Genomic DNA, 16,785 nt, shown 5'->3' with positions numbered 1-16,785 from the left:
TTACCAACAAAATGACAGAGTATCTTTAATGCAGTGCCCTCCTTATAACCTGTAACCAATTCATCTGCCAACTTTTAAGAAGTATTAGTTGGGCTATAAATTTTGTGCAAGTAGACTTCTACCTTATTGTTACCCAAGTTACAGATATCCAAGATACCGACGATGTGCACTTTATCCAGTTTAGTTACAGCTTTGATAATATCACCTGAAAGTAAAAAGCAGATGGTATTGTAAAATACTTAAATATTTACTTGGATTTAGTATCACATAAGCTGGCTTTTTTCTTATTATAACATTAACACTGTCCCTCATCTTCTCCCTCTTCCCTCCAATTTATCACACAGTCATCAAAGTTACGTTATGCTAACTTCTGCACACAACAGTGAATATATCAAACAGATGCCACTAATAATGTCAAGATACAGGCTGGTATTCCAAAGTCATATTTAGTTATTTTTACTTGTTAAATTTTTTTGGTAAAGTCAGTCTACATGTTTTCAAGGTTATTTATATGGTGCCAAGTCAACAACTTATTGCTATACTTCAAGGAAGTACAAAAATAATTTTTTCCGTTTTCAAACATAATTACCAATTACTTACAAAACTTACAAGACATAAAGCAAAATACATATATGAAATTGAAGTTTCTTTTAAACTATATTTCCTTTGGGGGCACCTGGGTGGCTCAGTCAGTTAAGCGACTGACTCTTGATTTCGGCTCAGGTCATGATCTCATGGTTCATGGGTTCCAGCCCTGTGTCAGGCTCCGTGCTGGCAGTGCAGGGCCTGCTTGGGATTCTCTCCCTCTGCCCCTACCTCACATGCTCTCTCTCTTGAAATAAACTTAAAAAAATAAAAGAGATCTAGTTTTAAACTTAGCTTATTAAAAAATAATAAGGTATATTTCCTTTGAAGTAGCTTTATTGACTAACATTTAGCATTGGATACTCTCAAGAAGCTTTATCAAAAATGGGTCAGGTGAGTGACACTGCTATAAATGGCAGAGTAGGCAATTTCAGGGCTGGGTCCCTCAACTAAAGCAACTCACAGGCTGGCAAAAACTCTCAGATCAACTTCTGCAGAACTCTGGAATCTATACACAAACTTAAAATGATGGGGGAAGGATTAATAAAGAAAGAGCTGCTGCACTGTGGTAAGAATGTGCTGCGGTACTTTACGTTGCCCACCTACTACCTGTATCAGCAGCAGCCATGAAGATGGCAGCTGGCATACCTGGTGCTGGCTGCTAGTACCAGATAGTGCGATGCAGAACTTATTCTCAAAGATGTAGTTGTATGTTTTGCCCTGTAAGGCAGCTCGCTCAAGGAGACATGAGGGCTTGCTTTCATTTCATCTGATTTGGAGCATTCCCATGACTGGGGTAGCTTCCCCAGTGGCTTTTGTTGAAAACACATTAAGACAAAAACATTAGCCAGACTAAAAAAGCTGGGGAGGAAGGGGTTGGGGAAAAGATATGTGGGGGAAATAGGGGCTTTTAAAAGCTTCTGTATACACTGGGGCATCAAGAAGGCTATATGTACACACAGTGCTGGACGCATGCTCAGAAAAGACCTGATAAAAACTCCAATTGTTCACCTCTGGCTGATCATCAGGCTCCGCACAGCAGGAAGTGAAAGCTAAGACAGAGTTGTAAACAGCCTGGGTAAGCACTGAAGGGCTGCCGTGACACAGATCCAACTGCAAAAACTGGAGATAATTTTTTCCTTGGTTTCCTTTCTCGCTTCCAGGTGTTTAAGGAAACTCTTTCAAAACACTATCTGACAGCTACTAAGCTAATGGATTACAGACTTCAGTGGCTACACATGATAAAGACTTGATTTTAGATATGAAAAAATGAAATCATTTAGAGGTTAAGTAACTTAAGCAAAGTCACATGGTGATTCTAATGTACACAGTCTGGCTTTGAGGCATGTGATCTTAACCTTTGTATACTAGGGTTACATCTCTGAAATTGTGCCTAAGGGCACCTGGGTGGCTCAGTAGGTTAAGCACCCAACTCTTGGTTTCGGCTCAGGTCATGATCTCACAGGTCCCTGAGATCCAGCCTTGTGTTGGGCTCTGTGCTGATGGGAGTGGAGCCTGCTTGGGATTCTCTTTCCCTTTCTCTCATGCCCCTCCCCTATTCATGTGCACATGCACGCTCTCTCTCAAAATAAATAAACATTAAAAAAAAAACCTGTGCCTAAAAGCCAGTGGTGGATCTAGGTTTTGTGGGACCTGAAGGGCATGCTGTTTATGAAAAAGAATATAAAATACAAAAGAGTACCAAAGCAAGTGAGGGCTTTTCAAGCCTAGGCTTCAAGAGCTTCACAATTTTTTTTTAATGTTTATTTTTGAGAAGGAGGGAGGAAGGGAGAGGGAGAAAATGTGAGTGGGGGAGGGGCAGAGAGAGGGAGACACAGAATCTGAAGCAGGCTCCAAGCTGTTAGTACAGACCCCGATGCGGGGCTCACACTCATGAACAGCGAGATCATGACCTGAGCCGAAGTCAGATGCTTAACCGATTGAGCAACCCAGGTGCCCCATGAGCTTCACAATTAAAGCCACCTCTGCTAGACATGTCACAAAATCTGATGAATGATTTAAAACTGTGCAAGTTCACTAATGCACAATGAGTATAATAACAACTGCTGCTACTGTATAACTTTCTTCTTCTTTGAAGGGGATGGACTTTAACCTAGATGCTTTGGAAAGATTTTGAGATGTCTAGATTTGATGCCAACAGCAACAACCCAAACCTTAATAATTCTAATTGTTATCATATATTGACCTTTATAAATAATGACTTACAGAGTGCCTGAAACATGAAGTCTAAGTAAATCTACTGTTTCGGTGAAGAGCTCTGCCTACTTGTGTTAATACTTCGAGCAAATGACAACCTCTCAATCTGTTCATCTGGTACTACATCACAGAATGTTGTGAGGATTAAATAGACTGTAAAGCACTTAGGATGGTGGGTGATGCACAGCAAGCACTCAAATTATTATCAACAATCAGTCTCTACTTAAGAAAACCTAGTATGAAATGAGGATGTTATTATTTACATCACATAGAGATTCTTTTAAAAGGACTACAGATTTTTACCTAAAAAATGGGTTTTTCTAAATTTCACTTTAAATTCTAGTACTGTTTACAAAAATTGTACACTTTTAGAAATGTCACAAATACAAAAAAGTGAGACAAAGGCAGTGGAGTGTTCACTCCATTTTCTTATGGGTGATCACGTGGGAAGACAAAGTGTCCTGGCATCTCTTGTTGCTAGGATGGGATCATGTAGGTAAGCTCTGAGAAATGAGAATGTGAGTAGAAATGATATGTCACTTCCACTCCAATGTAATTAAAAGCTAGTGTCTCCTTCATCTCTTCCTTCCTCTGCCTAGACAACCCTAGAAGCTACTTGTTCCTGCTGAAGCTGCAACAAGATGTAAGCAGACTGGATTCATGAATCACTGCTGAGAAGAAAGCTAATGTCTGATTGCATCAGACTCAACTTGAGCAAGAAACAAACATTTATTGTGTTAAGTCACAGGGACTTTGAAGTGGCTTTGTAACTGCAACACCATCTAACCTATCTTGTAATACAGTACAGTATTCTTGCCTGTAAAAATAATATGGTAAACCCTGATTACATAGGGAATAATAAAATTGGTATTTTTATATGTATTAAAGCTCTTCCATATCGTGTTTCTGAAATGTTTATCAATGGAGAAGTTAACGCAATGCTTTCAAATAGGAAGAAAGTGTGTATTCCCTTACATACACACTTTCTTCCTATTTGAAAGCATTGCGTTAACTTCTCCATTGATAAACATTTCAGAAACATGATATGGAAGAGCTTTAACACACACACACACACACACACACACACACACACACACACACACACACATCCTTGTAGTTCATAGTTAAAGATGATACCAATGAGGACATTATAGCAGTAAGCATTATTCAGCACATGATTTGGGAAATAGAGCTAACTACTTGGAAAAAAATAAAGCTAGGTCCATTATTTCACTTTCCATACCAAAATAAATTCCAAATGGATTAAAATTTTAAACTATAAAAATGAAGACATATTAACAACAAAACCCTAAACAACCCAATTCAAAATGGTCAAAGGACTTGAATATACACTTCTCCAAAGAAGATATGGCCACTGAGCATATTAAAATATGCCCAACATCATTCATAATTAGATAAATGCAAATCAGAACCAAAATGAGACACCACTTTAGGATGGCTGTTATTAAAAAAACAAAACAAAACAAAACAGTGACATCTAACTTCAGCTCATGATCTCACAGTGTGTGGGTTTGAGCCCTGCATTAGGCTCTCTGCTGTCAGTGCAGAGCCCACTTTGGATCCTGTTTCCCTCTCTCTCTCTCTCTCTCTCTCTCTCTCTTTCTCCCCCTCCCACGCATGTGTTTTCTCTCTCAAAAAAAATACACATAAAAAAATAAAAAAAAAACAGAAAATAACAAATATTGGTGAGGATGTAGAGAAATTGGGATCTGTATGCATTGCTGGTGGGAATGTAAAATCGTGCAGCTGGTGTGGAAAATGGTTTGGTGGTTCCTCAAAAAGTTAAATGCAGAATTACCATATGACTCAGCAATTCCAATCCTAAATATGTTCCTAAAAGAACTCAAAGCAGGGATTCAGATACTTATACACCAATATCCATAGCAGAATTATTCACAATAATTATTCATAATAGCCAAGAGGTAGAAACAACCCAAATGTCCATCAATAGATGAATGGATAAACAAAATGTGGTATATAGACACAATGAAATATTTTTCAGCTATAAAAAGGAATGAAATTCTGATATTACACACATGGATATTACATTCTGTATATTACAACATGGATGACCAAGTGACCTAGGTCAGACTCAAAGGGCAAAGACTATATGATTCCACTTATATGAGACACCTAGAATAGGCAAATTCATAGAGACAGAAAGTAAAATAGAGGTTACCAAGGGCTGGGGAGAGGGGGGCAATGAAGAGTTACTATTTAATGGTACCAGAATTTCTGTTTGGGATGATGAAAAACTTCTAAAAATGGATAATGATGATGATTCACAACACTGTACTTAATGTCACTGAATTGTACAATTAAAAATGGTTAAAGTGGTAAATTTTATGTAAATTTTGCCATAATAAAGATTATATCAGTACAAAAATGAAATTATAAAAGTACCAAAACCCACAGTGAATTAAAAAAATAATCTTGGACTAAGTGATGCCTTTCTGAGTATGACATAAAACCAGCAGTCACAAAAATAAAACATATATTTGAGTATATAAAAATAAAATTACTTAAAATACCAAAAGAAGCCTCCCACTGAACAAATTTAGTCAAAATGTGTAAAATTATTTGCAACACACAATAAAGGGTTAACTCTAATATACAAAGAAAACCTACAAATTAACAAGAAAAAGAACACTCACAGAAAAATGGAAAAATAAAACTAGCATACAAAATTCATAGAAAGAAGAAATATAACTGACAAACATTATGAAGATATTCAAGCTTAGAAATAAGCAAATGAAAACAATGATAATAATAACTTTTTGCCATCAGTCTGCCAAAGACTAACAAGAACAATAATACCTAGCATTTCTAAGGGTGTGAGTAAAGTGGCACTCTTGCCTTTGGTAAAAGTGTAAATTGGCATAAACTTTTTGGATGACAATATCTACCAAAATTTTAATGCCTACATCTTTTGAGTCAGTGATTTCTCTTCCAAGAATTCATCTTACAGATATGTATGTAAAGTACACAAAGATTATATATACATACACACAGAAAGATAGAGAGATACTCACTGCAGTACTCTTTGCTAAGAGCCAAAATATTTGGAAACAATCTCAACGTTCATCACTAGGGGATTAAGTAAATTTTGGTACATCCACGCAGTGATGTATTTATAGGTATTAAAATGAATGAAGTATCTCTCTATATACTAAATATGAAAGATATCCAAGATATATTGTCAAGAGGAAAAAGGTGGTTATGGAACTATATGTTTACTATAATTCCATTTATGTGTATTTCCTTAAGACTGTGTGCGGGTGATAAAGTGAGATTTATTCCTGGGATGCAAGGGTGGTTCAACATTTGCAAATCAATCAACGTGATGCATCACATCAATAAGAGAAAGGGCAAGAACCATATGACCATTTCAACAGACACAGAAAAAGCATTTGACGAAGCACAACATCCATTCATGATTTAAAAAAACTCTCAACAAAGTAGGTTTAGAAGGAACCTCAACATAAATGACATATATGAAAAACCCACAGCTAACATAATCCGTAAGGAGGAAAAAACCGAGAGCTTTTCCCCTAAGGTCAGAAACAAGAGAAGGATGTCTACCCTCACCACTTTTGTTCAACATAGTACTGGAAGTCCTACCCACAGTAATCAGACAACAAAAAGAAATGAAAGGCAACCAAATTGGTAAGGAGGAAGTAAAACATTCGGTATTTGCAGATGACATGATACTATACGTAGAAAACCTACCAGAACTGATAAACGAATCGCAGGATACAAAATCAGTGTGCAGAAATCTGTTGCATTTCTATACAGTAATAACAAAAGCAGCAGAAAGAGAAATTAAGAAGACAATCTCATTACAATTACACCCAAAATAATAATGATACCTAGGAATAAACCTAACCAAAGAGGTGAAAGACCTGTACTCTGAAAACTATAGAACATTGATAAAAGAAATTGAAGCCAACACAAAGAAATGGAAAGACATTCCATGCTCATGGATTAGAAGAATACTGTTAAAATGTTTATACTACCCAAAGTAATCTACACATTTAATGCAATCTCTACCAAAACACCAATAGAATTTTTCATAAAACTAGATGAAAGAATCCTAAAATTTATATGGAACTGCAAAAGATCCAGAACAGCCAAAGCAATTTTGGAAAAGTAAAGCAAAGCTGGAGGCATCACAATTCCAGACTTCAAGTTATATCACAAAGATGTAGTATTCAACACAGTATGGTACTGGCACAAAAATAGACACACGGATCAACAGAACAGAACAGAAAACCCAGAAATGAACCCACAACTATATGGTCAATTAATCTTTGACAAAACAGGAAAGAATATCCAATGAGATAGAGACAATGTCTTAAACAAATCGTGTTGGGAAAACTGGACAGCTACATGCAAAAGAATGAGATTGGACCACTTTCTTATACCATACACACAAATAAACTCAATATAGATTAAAGGCCTAAATGGGAGACCTGGAATCATAAAAATCCTAGAAGAGAGCTCAGGTAGTAATGTCCTGACATGGGCCATAGCAACATATTTCTAGATATGTCTCTTGTGGCAAGGGAAACGAAAGCAAAAATAAACTACTGGAACTACATTAAAATAGAAAATTTACACACAACAAAGGAAACAACAAAACCAAAAAAGCAATCTACTGAATGGGGAAAAGACATTTGCAAATGACATATCCAATAAAGGGTTAGTATCCAAAATATATAAAGAACGTATAAAACTCGACAGCCAAAACTCAAATAATCCAATAAAAAATGTGCAGAGGACATTAATCGACGTTTCTCCAAAGAATACCTATAGATGGCCAACAGACACATGAAAAGATGCTCACCATCACTAATCATCAGGGAAATGTAAATCAAAAGTACAATGAGATATCACCTTACACCTGTCAGAATGGCTAAAATCAACAACACAAGAAACAACAGGTGTTGGTAAGAATGTGGAGAAAAAGAATCCTTTTGTACTGTTGGTGGGAATGCAAACTGGTGCAGCCACTCTGGAAAACAGTATGGAGGTTCCCCCAAGAGTTAAACATAGATCTACCCTACGATCCAGTAATTGCACTACTGGGTATTTACACAAAAAATTGAAAAACATTAATTCAAAGGGATACATGCACTCCTATGTTTACTGCAGCATTATTTACACTAGCCAAATTATGGAAGCAGCCCAAGTGTCCATGGATAGATGAATGGATAAAGATGTGGTATATATGTACAATGGAATATTACTGAGTTGTAAAAAAAGAATGAAATCTTGCCATGTGCAACGACATGGATGGAGCTAGAGAGTAAAATGCTAAGTGAAATAAATCAGAGAAAGACAAATATCATACGATTCCACCCATATGTGGAATTTAAGAACCAAAGCAAAGGAGCAAAGGAAAAAAAGAGACAAACAAGCCAAGAAACAGACTCTTTTAACTACAAAGAACAAAATGATGGTTACCAGAGGGGAAGTGGTTGGGGGGATGGGTGAAATAGGTGATGGGAGATTAACAAGTGAACTTGTCGTGAGGAGCACCAGGTGATGTATGGGATAGTTGAATCACTATATTGTACACCTGAAACGCATAGAACACTCTGCTAGCTATACTGACTTTAAAAAAAGTGTGGGGTGGGAGAAATATATACTGTTATATGCAAAAATAATTTTTTTAAAGAATTCAAAGAATACTGGTTATCTCTAGAGAGGAGATGAGTGAGTTGGCAGCAGGGGATGGGCCTACCTAGGCAGGGAGGGGAACTTTCACTTTTACCCTATAACTTTGTGTGCTGTTTGAATTTTTGAATTGTGATCATATATAGCTTGTATAGTAAAAAAGAAAACAGGCTATAGAAATGTTTAAAGGTGATACAAATGTTATACTATTAGCATTTCATTATTCTGTACTTATTTTTATCTTTCAGTTTGGAGTTATGGAAAGAACGGAAATATTTTGAATCTGACAGATCTGAGCTGAAATGATAGCTGTTACCCATGCTGGTGAATCTCTCTGTTTTTCATTCTAGCTATCTATAAATAGGGGATAATAATGTTTACCTTTCAAGGCTCTTAGTAGGATTATTTGTAACTTATGTAAAATGCCCAGGCACAATGCTTGGCACAGAGCTAAATGGATACTATTATTATTAATAATTCATTGTCATGAAAAACATGACATATTCTACTTGAAACAAATCAGATTGCTTTTTTTTAAAATATCAAAATTCTATTTTTTTATTTTTTATTTATTTTTTGAGAGAGCAGGAGAGGGGCAGAGAGAAAGTGGGAGAGACAGAATTCCAAGCAAGCTCTGTGCTGTTAGCACAGACCCGACACAGGGCTTGAACTCACAAACTGTGAGATCATGACCTAGCCGATATCAAGAGCTGGACACTTAACCAACTGAGCCACCCAGGTGCCCCATTTTTTTTATTTTTCATTTTTTTTAGTTAGATTGCTTTTGATTTTCTTGCCCTTCATGTCTCAAGTATTAACTACTTTGGCAGAAGGGTACCAGGTTTTTTCATTTGACCATGTTAGTAACTTCTGGAGAAAAACTGGCACTAGCAACTAGTAAGTAGCTGAGAATTTTGCCTTGATATTTCATGCCAATAATAACATACATATAGCAGAAGAAATTTAATGGAAGTAGATGTTGTATGAAGTAAGAAAATGAGTATATAAATATTTAAACCATGTATTAGGGCACTAATTAAGAAATCTGGAATTTCTGGAAATCTAAAGAGCTGCATTGTAGGAAGTAATACTGCAAGTCAACTAATAAACTATTTCTAAAAATGAACTGAAAAAAAATAAGAGTCTTGTCAAATCAGATATTCAAGCTCAGTTTGCAGTAACCATTATTGCCAAGAGTTACTTCATCAAAAGGCATAGCTCATAATAAGACTTGTTGAAAAACAATATACACTCAAGAGTTTCATCAGCTTACAAAGACCCACCGCAAAATCCCCAGATAATAATGGCTGTCTTAAAAGCTCTTTTAAATGTAATATCCTTATGAGCTCAGTGAAAACTGCTAGCAACTTTACTACATGCTTAGGAAGTACAAATGACAACAGGAAGTAGATAATTATAACTGGACACATAATTTCACAGGAATAGAGAAGTAATTTAAAGTTCAGTTTGTTATGTAGCAGCCTAAACAATTGGTTGGTTGAAGGGTTTCACTATTGGGATTACATAAGCTCCTAGCAGTCCTCAAGGAATCTATTGCACAGCACATGAATAACTACACATTTATAAGAAAAAACAACCACACTATATTATGCTATGGAGGTATTAAAATTTCAGGCAATTGTAAGGTGAAAGGACAAATCATCTCACCTGAGTTAAAATAAGAGCTGAATTTGTACTGCTCCATGTGCATACCACTTAAATCTAATGAACACTTACATTTAGAAATCTAGTATAAGAGAAAATTCTTAATGTATGCCTGGAATAAAAACCATTAATTTATATAGCTTTATTTAAAAATATATTCTTGGGGCTCCTGGGTGGCTCAGTCAGTTAAGTGTTCAACGTCGGCTCAGGTCATGATCTCGTGGTCTGTGAGTTCGAGCCCTACATCAGACTCTGTGCTGATAGTTTGGTGCCTGGATCCTGCTTCAGATTCTGTGTCTCTCTCTCTGCCCCTCCTCTGCTCATGTTCTGACTCTCTCTCTCTCAAAAATGAATAAACATTAAAAAAAATTTAAAAAAAATATGGGGAATCTGGGTGGCTCAGTCGGTTAAGCGTTCAACTTTGGCTCAGGTCATGATCTTGTGTTCATGAGTTCTAGCCCCGCGTTGGGCTCTGTGCTGACAGCTCAGAGCCTGAAACCTGCTTTGGATTCTGTGTGTCCCTCTCTCTCTGCCCCTACCCTGCTCGTGCTCTTGCTCTCTCTCTCAAAAATAAAAAAAAAAAACATTAAAAAATTTTAAAAAAATAAAAAAAATACTCTGATATATAAGTCTTGGGGTACCTTTGCCAAATAACCCTTTAAATTATATTAAATGTTAAGGCTGTAACTGGTTACATGGTAACATCTTAAGATTGGAACTGTTTACAATATTAATTTTGTTTTTGGGGTGAAAGGAATACTGAGATGCTCTTACCTGCAAGTGCTCTTGGCAGTCTGTCATTGCCAGGTGTTTCCTGCGGATACACACAGCTGTAGTTCATGCAGGTTAGTAATGTGTCGATCTGAGATGTACGGAGATCTTCTGGAGAATACATGGGCAGGAATGCAACATCGATTGCTATCTCATGGTTCAGTCCTGTTATAGAAAAACCACAGTTTGTTAAAAGTGGGTTAACACATGAAGCTAATGAGGCCAGGTTTGCTGGTTTGATCCTGACATGTGCCAAACAGCTTCACACCTATAAAAGCATGATTTCAAATCTAGGAACTAAACCCTTTGCTGTGCAAAACTTTACAAATACATGCTACTGGTTGAAAGAGAAGACACTTCAGTGCAGTTTATCACCACTGCTGAAAATAACTATCCAAAATGTTTTACCTACTGATAGAAGGTTACAATTTTAATATCCAGAGGATGGCCTGGTCACATAAATGAAGACATGTAGAACACTTTCTTGGTTATTATGTGAGGGGCCATTACAGGATAGATCAATTCAGAGATGACTACTGGTTCCCTTATTCCCATTTGGACTTAGGGATGTATGACTCAAACAAAGCCAGGATGGTAGTGACAGGGTCCCATGTGTCCTCAATTATACATTACAAACTTCAATTACTCACCATTAGGGCTATAAGAAGTTGCACTAGAAAAGTGGCTATGGGGGGAAAAAAACAAAGTAAATCCTAACCTGTGACTGTCATCTCTTTGTATGGGTCAATGTCAGCTAGGGCGGATAAAAAGGACTTTTCAGAGGCAAGGCTTTGAGCTGGGTACTAAAGGATGAATAGCATGTAAATAAACAGAAGGTTTTGAGGCAGGACAGAGAGTAGCCAAAATTATAGATCAGAGTAAGGAGACCGTCTTAACTGGAGGAACGGTAAACACACAAAGCACAGCTTGAAAACTATAAATTCCACCCAGTAACACGAAACAGAATCCTGGAAAGTTATCCTTAACTCCTTCCTTTTGTTCTTCCCTGATACTTAGCCAGCAAGTTCTATAGATTCTATGACCTTAATGTCTTCTACTCATCGCTACAGCAATTCTTAACAACTGTTCATGAGTCAATGATAGGTAAACAAACCCCTTCCTGTTAAGCTGTGACTGATCCAGAAATGCAAGTCCTTTCTTTGCTTTTTATAGGCAAATGACACTAAAATTCCACAGCTTTAATTTAATATACACCTAAGGGCTACTTAAAGGTTTTAAGGATTATGAAAATGTGGTATTCATAAACTATAATAGTCATGATATCTAGAATTTATTGAGGATTTCAATTCAGTATTATAACTACCCGATAACTCTTACCAATGTTGCAAAACTCATGTGAATGTGCACATGCTTTATCTTATTTCCTTGATTTTAAGACCAAATTTAACTCTAAGATATACTATCAACTTGACAAATGATACAAAACTGTTTTATTTTTATTTATTTCTCTTAAAACATTTTTTAACGTTTATTTATTTTTGAGAGAGAGAGAGAGAGAGAGAGAGAGCACACAAGCAGGGGAGTGGCAGAGAGAGAGAAAGGGAGGGAGACACAGAATGCGAAGCAGGCTCCAGGCTCCGAGTTGTCAGCACAGAGCCTGATGGCGGGGCTTGAACTCACCAACCATGAGATCATGACCTGAGCCGGAGTAGGACGCTTACCCAACTGAGCCACCCAGGCACCCCCAACACTGTTTTTTAATAGTTTAATAAAACAATTTTAATAAAAAGGAAACACTGCATTAAATGTACCCATTGACAATAAGATGCATTCCAACCTGCAAATGTAAAAAAAAAAAAAGAAAAAGTGCCTTAGAATTGAGAAAATATCAGAAGTTGGAAATCCTGATATTCTTGGAAGGTAGCTTATCAGTGTGTCATTGATACTATTTTGAATTATTTTCTAAATTACAAAATACTGTGATTTTAGCTTCATCATTACTGATAAAATCTGTTTTGAGTGCTTTGGTTAAAACTAGAGTCAGAATACAAATGTGTAAGTAAACAGGCCTCAGGACCTCCATACTTGCTGTTTCTGTGCGTAGAATGTTCTTCCCTCAGATAACCAGACTGTTCCTTCAGCTCCATCGGAATTCTTATGAAATATTACCTCTTCAGGGAGACCTCCCCTGACCACTCCATTTAAAATGCAATCCTTTCCTACTACAGTACTTTCCAATCCCTTTCTTCCACCACTTATCACCATTTCTTTTATCACTAAGCTCTTGTATCTGTTGTGTTCACTTATGTAACCTTAGCACTTAGAACACTGCTGGGCATACATTAGGTGCTCAGGAAGTATTTGTAAATTGAACAAATGAATGTACATTTGTGTATTTTGTACTAAAATTTTCAAATACTAGACATTAAGACATTTGTGCATCAAGTGTTCAAATATGGATTTATCTGTATTCCTGTTACCAAAGGAGATGAACACAAACATCCTCCCCACAGTGTGCATACATATGCACTTCAATGGGGACTTACTGCTTATGTGTTACTGAAGTAACTTACAACATACTATCTAGGTAAATGTGAGAATATGTCTGGACTATATCCAAAATTACAGGAAAATATCAAGCAAGGAAGCTCATATTGCTCTTTGGAAGATGTATCATATGCAATTTATGTATCTTCCTCCTCAATTCTTTGTTATCACTGAATTTCTTTTCCAATAAAAAGTGTGAGAGTGTGAGTGTTGAGTGTGTGTGTTGGATGGGAGGCAATCTGTGATTCCAGCACCTAGCATAATGCTTGGCATATATCATATTTTACTCAATCTAAGATGCCACTAAGAAAAATGCTACCGGGGCGCCTGGGTGGCTCAGTTGATTGGGTGTCTAACTTCGGCTCGGGTCATGATCTTGCAGTTTGTGGGTTCGGGCCCCACATTGGGCTCCATGCTGACAGCTTAGATCCTGGAGCCTGCTTTGGGTTCTGTGTTTCCTCTCTCTCTGCCCCTCCCCTGCTGTCTCTCTGTTGCTTGTCTCTCTCTCTCAAAAATAAATAAACATTAAAAAAATTAAAAAAAAGAAAAATGCTACTGACTAAACAAAGGCATGACTTCAATTGCAAGATGCATACCAATTTTCAAAGATGTTAAAATATGGGGGAAAAAAGGGTATCTTATGATGATGAAATATGATAGCAGGTACTTCAGGTTTCATGATTAAATTACAATTACTTGCTGGAGGGGAGGTGGATGGGGGGATGGGTTAAATGGGTGATAGACATTAAGGAGGGCACTTTTTGGGATGAGCACTGGGTGTCACATGCAAGAGATGAATCACTGGGTTCTAGTCCTGAAGCCAAGACTACACTGTATATTAACTAACTTGAATTTAAATTTACAAAATTACAATTACTTTCATTATAAATGGAATAAGGGACAGAATTAAAGTGTGACAATATCAATCTAACTCTGTAATCCATATAACCTAGTGTATTGTTCCACTGAGATATAATAGTGGGAAGCATCTCAGTGGGACAGGATATCCTTAAGATGTAGCCAGTGAGGGAACCAACAGTAGAGAAAACCCAGTGCTACTCAGCTAATGGTTCAAGTAGGCTTCAACAAGGAAGGAGGCATACCTCATGGGTATAAAATATTGGTCCTGAGCCAGCAGGCTAGTACCAAGGAAGGGGAGGGGGGAGTTATGTTGGTCTGCTTGGTTGCTTTAGAAGAAAAAAGTCAAGGTAAGTAAATCCTTATTACTTCAATATAGCTACAGCATATGAAATTGCTTTGATGCTATAATTAATGATACTGAAACTTTTAATTATGATTTAAATGCATTTTCCAAAAAAGGAAAAGAACAAACCATATAAAAATTGGGGCTGGGTTCTCTCTCTTGACTTCCAAGAGACAAAACAGATGACTTTGAGAGGCTTACAAAAGGCTGGCTGGATTATGATCTTTATTGCCTAAGTCGAATATAAATTGAAGAGAGGACTCTTAAGCTTTGATTGACTCACAGCATTTCATGGGTAACTAAATCAATGCTAGTAGAGCCAATGTTATACTAACATCTAGAAGTCCAATCTAGGTTTGGAAAACTTTTCTTACATTTAAAGTAAAAAATAGTTCTTAAAATCAGAAGAAAATGACCAATAGATTTTGTACCTGGGCTTAAAGGCACTGAAAATTTAGTTTGTTACTTCATTCCAGTAGCTTGTTTTTGAAATGTGCTATTTCATAATAAGCAATGGACTGAGGTTTTAACGCTTAGAGGTAACACTAGAGATATCTCTTTGAGGCAAGTGAGATGGCATAGCAAGGATTTTAATACAAGAATGTACATTTCTGGAATAGGTTTCTGATGTTGCAGCAGTACCCAGTTGGTTGCTGGGAGCCATGAGAACTTCGGGAAGGACAATTAATCATTGTGTTCAATGTTCTCAATAATGATTTACCCTAGACCAGTCAGAGATAATGACTGCAAGAGGGCTGTGGTGTGAGTAACCTTTCTGGCTCTCAGAATAAGACACTTCACAATTACTGGGTCCTCCAGAGATCAGCAAGTTACCGCAGAGAGATAATCAATCACTGAAAGATAGTATCAGTGTAGGTGGACAATTTTCATGTTGGAAGAATTTTAAATATCATACAGATTTACCCGCCTGGAATTGGTTTAGCTAGTTTTATCTAAAAACAGAGGTCTAGAACGGAGGTCAGCAAATTATAACCTGGGGGGGTCAAATCTTGCTTGCACCAGGCTTTGTACAACCCATGAGCTCAGAATGTTTTGTTTTTAATCTTAAATGGTTGAAAAAAATCAACAGAATATTTTGTGAAAATTTTGTGAAAATTATATGCACTTCAAATTTCAGTGTCTATAAATATTTATCCCCAAAGAGCATGCACATTCATTTATATATTGTCTATGGCTGCTTTCACACTAAAACAGCAGAACTAAGTAGTTCAGACAGATGCTGTATGACCTGTAAAGCCTCAAACATTTACTACTTGGCCCTTTACAGGACAAATTTACTCCCTTGTACAGAACACACTTAAGGTTATCTTTTGGTTTTAGGATCTTATCTTTTAACAAATAGTACAGTATTAAGAGATGTAATCCTCTCTTCTGAGTCCATTGCTCATGCCATGCTTAAAATGGACAGGTTATTTGGTCTCATAACACAACTTCGGTTTCATACTTTTACAAAAGGTATAATCAATTCACCACCTTCACACCTGATATTCACCAGTTATTTTAACCAAAATCTGAGAATATGTATACTTCCAGTGCTATTAGGAGAGTAGTATTTCTCAATCTTAATTCCACTGTTGCATACTTCACAAGCTGGACACACTGTTGTCATTGGCTCTAGTGTAGCTGTAAGTCTCCCTTAGGTAGGTAAGGGAGACTGGATGGGCTGCTTCTCTGGAGTATGCCAGAATTTTAAGGAGTGTGGTAAGGTCTCCCCTCAGATGATTTTGATAGGTTACCCCCTCCTACCAAGATTCCATAAGAATCAGTGAATCACTATCATTTATATTAGTTCTCTAGATTTCATTTCTGTATTAAGTTAAACCATTAGAGAGCTAAATTCTTGGATTTTGTAATAAGGCGAAAATATACTCCTTTACAGAAATGTCTTACTAAGATTTGACTATTATACTGATTATATAAGGTTGATGTAAGACTCAATTATCTGAAGAGCAATTCCACATTTTAAAAAGGAAAACTATAGTTGCAAATATCCATCCATTTGTTATTCTGTGCTATTTACACAAGAACGTCATATGGTAAATTCAGACTTGAGTTTTGATAGAGGAAAAAAATAACAGGCTTCCTATATATGAGTGTTTGTTTTCTCTGAAATA

At 36.7% G+C, this 16,785-nt stretch overlaps 1 protein-coding gene across 1 annotated transcript in view; it reads right to left on the bottom strand.

Annotated features, from left to right (window-relative positions):
• RADX (RPA1 related single stranded DNA binding protein, X-linked) overlaps positions 1-16,785 on the bottom strand; it is a 75,074-nt gene continuing 58,289 nt past the window's right edge. Inside the window, exons 13-14 of the mRNA XM_007093776.3 lie at positions 10,942-11,103; positions 1-205 (exon numbers count right to left, since the gene is read on the bottom strand). Of these exons, the coding sequence (XP_007093838.2) occupies positions 75-205; positions 10,942-11,103 (293 nt within the window). The 3' untranslated portion in view covers positions 1-74. The remainder of the gene's footprint in view (positions 206-10,941; positions 11,104-16,785) is intronic.

The sequence above is a fragment of the Panthera tigris genome, chromosome X, assembly GCF_018350195.1.
Source record: "Panthera tigris isolate Pti1 chromosome X, P.tigris_Pti1_mat1.1, whole genome shotgun sequence".
NCBI lineage: Eukaryota > Metazoa > Chordata > Mammalia > Carnivora > Felidae > Panthera > Panthera tigris.
This window is presented reverse-complemented; position numbering and strand designations above follow the sequence as displayed.